General features: G+C 38.3%; 1 protein-coding gene across 2 annotated transcripts in view; it reads right to left on the bottom strand.

The window, feature by feature from the left end:
• Window positions 1–1,871: 1,871 nt before the first annotated feature.
• MBIP (MAP3K12 binding inhibitory protein 1) overlaps window positions 1,872–7,751 on the bottom strand; it is a 10,613-nt gene continuing 4,733 nt past the window's right edge. The window contains exons 5-8 of one of the 2 annotated variants that reach the window (XM_008950079.1): window positions 7,389–7,541; window positions 4,825–4,922; window positions 3,469–3,507; window positions 1,872–2,312 (exon numbers count right to left, since the gene is read on the bottom strand). In XM_008950079.1, the coding sequence (XP_008948327.1) occupies window positions 2,205–2,312; window positions 3,469–3,507; window positions 4,825–4,922; window positions 7,389–7,541 (398 nt within the window). In that variant the 3' untranslated portion in view covers window positions 1,872–2,204. Of the gene's footprint in view, window positions 2,316–3,468; window positions 3,508–4,824; window positions 4,923–7,388; window positions 7,542–7,751 lie in introns of both variants that reach the window. The other variant, XM_008950078.1, reaches the window with a different exon arrangement.

Below are 7,751 nucleotides of genomic sequence, written 5' to 3'. Positions count from 1 at the left end.
TTATCTGTAGCATTTATTTGATAAAGAATATAGGGCTAATAAATTACCAGAGTACTTCTGCTGTTGTCTCCTTAGCTATTGTCTTGCTACAGCACATCTTCATTATGCTTTCAACCCTTAACTGTTATGTTGCTGCCATCTTAAGAAAGAAAATTCCATGGCATGAGATCTTTCAAGTAGCAGGCAACTCATTACCGAAAAAGCCGCTCTGAAACTGCTAATGCAGTCTTTTTGTACCCAGAGTCCCTTGAGGAAAGCAGCAGTGTTTGCCACTTCCTCTGAGAACTGACCCCAGCTAAGGAATGAAGAATGTTTTTTGTCTGTGTGTGTATGTGTCTATATATGCACATTTGTTCTAATGTAAACTAACAACAAGTAATTTATTAAACAAATCTTTCAGACCTAGGTATCTGCCACAGGTTTATCTCTTCTAGGGCTTCATTCCAGAACTTTCCAGAGAAAACTGCACAGTACAAATGCAGTAGACCTAGCCAGCATGTCCTACCAGTATTTGAATTACAACGCACATGAGTAGAAGCTACTGCTTTATAAAAGTCAAAACCCTGTGGTCATTTTTCCTGTCCCTAGTTGTAACAGCCACCTCATACTACTGTGTGCAGTGTGTGGTGCTAGGTATGATTATACCCACATTGTACTCTTTTGACCTACGGCTCTTGGCACACAATACCAAAAAAAACCTGTTTTGTAGACAGCAAGTAAAGCTCATCTACTTGAGGTGGAAGTTGCAGCTCACTGTGCATATTCATAATATGAACTGTTAGGATTTTCAACAATGACAACACTTTGTGTAACAAGAGTAGTCTTTGTAGGATACTGTACTGACATGTGGCATAAAATGAGTAATGGTCCTACATGGAGGTATGCCACAGCCTTCAACTGCAAAAGTACCTCCTTTGTAGCCATTGTTGTATCTGAGGCACTCATACTGCTTTGGTTAATCTCTTCCTGGTTGTACACTAAGCATCTGAACAGGTAACTATCATACTCTCTTCTTTCCTGGAGCTAGGACCAGAGCTCAAGCAGCTTTGTTCCCACCTCTGCTGATTCACCTTCAGAGAAGCATTAGGTGCAGTTGCTACAACAAACATAGTCTGGATAAGAACACAGAACCACAGAAAGTCCCTACTGCACTTCAAAGTGAAAGAGCTCTGTCTGTAACACCTGTCACAGAGACTGATACAAGGGCCAGTGACAGTATGGCCATTTTTAGTAGAGCAGGTAACACAAAAGACTTGCTCCATAACAGCTACTTCTCACCTAAACCAGAAAAAAGAGAGACAGCAAATAAACTACAAAACTGGTATAAATAGAAAATGGTTTATTTAAAAAAAAAAAAACAACCAACCAACAAGAAACCAACCCCAAAAACATAAAATCACACTTCAGTATGTAGCAAAAGGTCTGACTAACTTAAACTACACACCCATCATCCACACTTCAGAAGTTATAAACTTCAGAAGTCATTTAAGTATGTATATGGAAGGAAGGGAAGCTGGTGCCTGCTGGCATGCTCCTCAAAACCTCCCTGGACCTCCACTGGGCTGTTCTTTACAATTTACTAACTTTGTTAGCAAGGTATGAAGTTTGAATTCCTACAGGACACTAATGAAATGAAGAACAGGTCACAGATATAGGATTTCCATAACCAGCTTTCAAACAAAAATGCAATTTGCATTTCCAACAGCTGTGAAAATAGTGACATAGATGGGAAAAAATGCAGGTAAGCATGTGTACTGCAAGTGTTTTTGTTATTTTCTTCCTAAGACAGTTCACTTATAAGGAAGTATTTATTTCACAAGTCTATGCAAACTACTTACACAAAAAGTATTCAAAAGATAGCCCTTTTGAATACTCCATCATCAAGAATTAGATGTGAAATACAGTTTTTGTCTGCAGGTTGACTTTCCACATACAAACAATGCTGCAATCCTCCTTTACAACAGAAGGGAATGGATTATTAGAATGCTATTCCTAAAACATTCTTCATTTTAAAGTAACTCTTTCATTAATAAGACTGTTATTAAATAATGACTTCTGAAAGAAATCTTTCAAGATCACCCGAAAGAAGCTTCTATGCATGCTTTGTTCCCACTGCTAAAGTCACCCCCAATGAACACTACTCAGATGTATGGTTTAGGTTATGTATGAAGCACGATGAGGGTTCTCAAAAGACTTTTCTTTTTTTATTGGAGAAGCCGTTCAGCCTCCTTGGACTTGCATTCTTTTGTTTTCCTCAGTAATGCCTGTTTTATAGCATTGATCTTTTCATCCAGTTCAGCCAATGAATAGTTCTGCTAAAAGAACAAAATAAAAACCACAGTCATTTACATCTGGTAATTGCCAGAGAAGTGGCCTAGCACTTGATATTTGAGGTTACTGCATATTGCACTAAATGATAGAAATACTTTTGCAGAATTTTCTGAATCTAGTCTATGGCTGTTTAAACTGGAAAGAAAAAGAATGTAAACTTAGAAGAAAGTGACAGTTCTAATCACGGATCAATATACCCATGCTATTTCCATTAGATGCTTATTTAACCTGTTCATATTAAAAAAAATCCTTTAATGTTAAAACCCTGGATGAGACTATCTAGATCTTGCAGAACTTGCCTTTACAACTGAAGGGGGTTTTTCCCCCTATTGCCCAACATCAATCTCCTCTGTGCTCACTTAACCTGACAATTTTTTTTGTCTTTTCTTGCACAAAGAACCAGTCATCATCCTTTTTATAAAATTATTTCACCCTACGAAGGACTTTTTTCTAGTGTAGACAACCCTACTTCCTCCAGCCTCAGATGGCCCACAGTCCACCCTAAGCATTCTCCCTAGTCCATCGGTCTCCAAGAGTGATAACAGCAGATGGTGTTCTAGCTCCAGTCTCACGTGCCCCGAGAAGAAGTTCTCCTTCAGCCTAAGGTACATGGTTAATGCATTCCCTTATGTGATCATGTCAAAATGGCAAGTGTTACTGACTTAGGCAAATATCTGCTATAATGTCAGGTCATTCTGAAATGCTTTTGCCAATCCCGCCATTTTTACTTTTATTGTCTCTTCATAAACCAATAAAGTGAATTATAAAAAAAAACTTTAGTCATCAGAAAACACTGATCCATAAAACAAAAACAGAAGACATTACTAGGAGACTGATCTGAATTCGCAAATTGTCACTGCTAGCTTGATTAACATTGTTACAGATTTATTTAATTCTATCACTCATCTAAATGGTAAAAACACTAACTAATCTACCCTAGTACAGACTCTTAATTAAAAGATTAATTGCATTGTGACACCCATTAACTTTCTGTCTCCTTTGCTCTCTTTGCCAGCAAGCTATCCAATACTGATGCAGCTATTTCTGAGAAGTTTGATATTCGCTTGGTAGAATTTCTGATTACTTTTCACTCAGAACATCCTAAACTTAAGGTAAACAAAAGTTAACAGCACTTACATAGGGAGCTTGGACCTTCCTCCTCTTGCCAGAACAGCTCTGAAGAAAAGACATAATCAAAACAGACTTAATGTTGCACTGACAGAGGACCACAAGTAATTCTGTAACAACACTGACAAGAGCCTTTAAAGTACAGAAAGAACATTGACTGCCATCCCACGGACAAAGAAATCTTTTTTATAATTAAATACTTTGGATAACAAGAAACACTACTGGAAAGCAGTCAGAAATTGTTGAAGCTTCTCCACACTTGCCAGCCAACAACTATCAACTTAACTGAAGCTTCCTTCAGACAAAATAAAGATCAATATGCAGCTTTTGAAACTGTCAATATTTTTCCCTGAAATTTTCCTGTATCCACACCAATATTTATGCAAATTTTTTTTTTTTTTTAAAAAAAGCTCTAATTACTGTACAACATTACTACTGCCACCATCATAAATTCTTCCTAGATTCCCATTCTAGAGAAGATCCTGAAGCACTAGTTGTGGAAATTTCAGCATATGAAAATATGTTTGAACTTCTGGTTTCCAATAACTTGAAGGAACAGCCTCATAAACAAAAGACTTTACTGGTCTCCAACACAAACAAAGAAAAGAAAAAAAATTGATAATACTTATTTTTAATTAGGGACTCTTTTTCAGCTGGTCTGAAGGGAGAAGATATAAATTAAAACCTGATCAGCAGTAGAGGAGACATTCTCACTATTACATGAGGGAAGAAGAAGATAACAGACAAGAAATTTCTATAGCCAAGTAGATCCTGACCTAGCAACAACTAAAGTTCTTCTTGTTCTGATCTCCTTTGGTGAATTAAGGATAAAATTTACTCTTCAAAAACAGACAGAACTCCACCTGAAGACTAGCAGCAAAGAAATCAAAGTCATAGAATTACAAAGCAATTTTTAAAGGGTTTACTCCCTCATCCTATGGGAAATTATTTCACATAGCTGATCATTAGAAATCACATCATGTACAGAAGGCCAAAGGATTTCAGTTAATATAAGCCATTAATGATTTCTATCAAGATCAAAACTTCACTCCATTTTCTTAAGAAATACTGCAGCTTTTAAGCTGGAAGGGGAGAAATCCAACCTCTATAATACATTTCTTACAAATTAGTTAAGCTCAGATCGTTGCAATTTTTTTCCTAAGATTTTCTTTGAAATGACAAATTAGGCAGAAATATGAATTTACATAGATAGTCCATGTGAAATACACCCATTACACCAAGCCAGAGTTGTCTATCACAAGTGTATGCCCTCAGACTCCTTAGGTTTTTGTCTGCACATAAAGATTTAAGCACAAAAGTTCCAAATGTATTTAGGTATGCTAAAAGAATTTGAGAATTTCTTACTACAGATTGAAAATATTCAGGAGACAGTCCTTCCAGCTCAAGGATTTTATCTTCAAGCTTCTTAATTCTCTGGTAAATGTCTCTTGGTACAGGACCACCTAAAGACACCAATACAAATACAAACAAATCAGGAAAAGTGCTTGAATGACTTTTTAAACTAAAGGCTATAAGTTTTACTGGTGAATTATTCGAGTCTAGCTATCACTCAGTAGCTGAAACAAAATGAGTGGCTGGGATAATAGAAAGGAAGGGCTAATTAATACAATTCAGATCAATCAAACCTGATTGATAAAGCTGTGAGTGGAGGCAACAGACAACTTTATGCAGGTGGTTGAAATATGTCCAATAGTGTCCCTAGAAAACTAATGATCACTCTTACAATACAATGGTCACACCCCAAATGTTACCACTTCAAAAGTGGGAGCCACATCAAGAGGGAGCGGATGGGATGGCAGACCACACGGACCCAGCGCTGATACCTAAGACTGTTCTGAAGGAAACCTATCTCCACTGAGTGTCAGAGGCTGGAGGACAGGTATGAGCTGTGCTTGTCAAAGAACTGTGTCTTCCTGGCCGTAGACAGGAGAAGCAGGGTTAAGGAATGTGTGTGGAATGGAATAATAGACCTCTGGAAAAAAACAACCAAGCAAAAACACCCCTCTGCCTAGCCCATGCAAACAAACAAAAAAAAATCCCACAAACACCACAAACCAACAGCAACAAAAAACCCCACTTCAACCCGTTTGTTGTTTGTAGCCTATACTAGAGCAGCTTGGACTTGCTTCCTCACGGAAGAACTGAACTTAGCAAGAGATCAGACTTAGAAAGCATCTTATTTACACTACATAGTATTCTATAAACCAAAATCACTGTTTATCACATCTAATACTGGCTATCCCAGTAAACCAGTCTGGTTCTGACAGTATTGACAAGCAAAGCTTTAGCAAGCTTCTACTTCTTCTCTTGCCATCTGTTTCCATTAATTTCCAGGTCTGTTAGGTAGGACAATTCTATTCCACAAACTACTGAAATAAGCACTAATGGATTTTTTGCCATTCATCTATTTCGTCACTTCAGGCAGACAATTTTGCAGGTAGCTTCCCTCCTTCAGTTCTGCTCTCTACTCATCACTCAGCAGCTACTAATTAAATCAGCTAACCTCTCACTCTTCTTAATATTGCTGTCTCTTCATGTAAAGGGAAAAGAGCAGTGCTAGCACTAGACGAAAACGCTCTGAAAAACAGCAGGTGAGTCAAGAATAACTCTTTCAGTCACTGCAAACAAAAACAGGCAAGCAGGTAGATGAGGGAGGTGACCTGCTCAGATGAACACTTTTTGCACAGCTGCTGGGGTAAGAAACAAACGATCTTGAGACTTTCCCTAGGAATGCTGATTTGGACAGGAGCTGAGCTTCAAATGCACACTTTCATCCTCCTCCCCTACACTTGGTTTAGCTGACCTGTACTTTCACACAAAATTATGTCACCTATTATAGGCACAACCTGGAAGCAAGCACCTCTCCTTAGCTACCCCCAGTCATCACCCTGATAGGCATAAACATACACATTGTAACTTTAATGCTGGCCAGACACTCGGAAATTCTTATTTCCATGCACAAAAACCACCTTATTTTTGAGACAGCTATACAGCTAAGTGTTAATCTCTGACTGCTGCCTCACCAGTATTGAGGACTATTATACTCTCCTTGCAGCTAGAGGACTTTGATCGAGTATGCATTCACAGAAATCTAGTAGCCAATGCTCACCATGTTCTTAGGAGAATGCATTGGCATCTATTCAGCATTCAGAAGACAAAAAAAGTCAATGAGTCGGTCAGTGTGATGTGTAGAACATTCCCTTTATTAGGCGAAGATCTGGGCTTCTGTTCTGAAAACTTTTTTCAAGAAAAATACCAGTTCCTCCCTGATTAAGTGCCTCAATGATTTCTATATTCTAGAAAACTGGGGCTCAGGTGAGGAAAGCAAGTACTTTAAAAAATCAGCAGCCTGGTGGCTATGGCATTTATTTAGTGAAAGGTAAGGACTCATGTTTGCATGGCAACAGGAAGTATTAACCATGAGCTTTCCAAACGCTGGGAAATAAGCTTCTTAGCTAACTGTAGTTCAAGAATCATCCACCTTTAGGAAAAGGTTTCAGGTTCCCCCTATCACCAGCCCACAAGGTGTCCATGAAGAAGGACTGAGTGCTACTCTCAGCTTTTCCTGTTCAGTGGGTGAAGGCAGAAGGTCTCCACTGGTACGGAGAATTCCTATCTCCAAATATTCCAGACTTTTAAATCCCATTCTGAAGTGCCTCCCTCTTGTTTGTGACTACATCAAGCACAGATTTACTAACTCAGCATTGTAATTTGGGCATAAATCTGGGTTCCGCTTTGGATACAAGAATTTAAATATTAGATTGGAGTACTCAGGGTGACTAAACCTTTCAGTGGATCTATCCACTGTTTTTACAGTCATAGTTCTTTATAGACTTGCCCAGTTTTACCACAGTAATGACAACTGTACTACACACTGATCTTAAAACATGTTAAAACATGATACAAACCTGTTTGTAACCTTAAGTGTGCTTCAATGTTTTGCAATCTCTCCTCAACAGCTTGGTTTCCACAATCATGAATGGGTACAACTGCTTTGTGACTGGACCCATGTGACCCTTCAGATCTAGTCTGAGGTCCATATGTATTTACTACCCTAGAAACTAAGTAAAGAGAACACAGATTTAATATATATGCACGTGAAAAACAAAGTGTATCTAACCAAATATCTGTGGTTTCTAGATTCTCTTTAAATCACGATTATTTCTCAAGTTCTTCCTGATAGGAATACTGCAGTGCACTGAAGACTTCAAAGACTATGCTGGCAACTCCAGACACTGAAGCACACAGCTTCTTACTCAGTACTTCACGAA

This window comes from Merops nubicus, unplaced genomic scaffold (assembly GCF_000691845.1).
Source record: "Merops nubicus isolate BGI_N331 unplaced genomic scaffold, ASM69184v1 scaffold33301, whole genome shotgun sequence".
NCBI lineage: Eukaryota > Metazoa > Chordata > Aves > Coraciiformes > Meropidae > Merops > Merops nubicus.
This window is presented reverse-complemented; position numbering and strand designations above follow the sequence as displayed.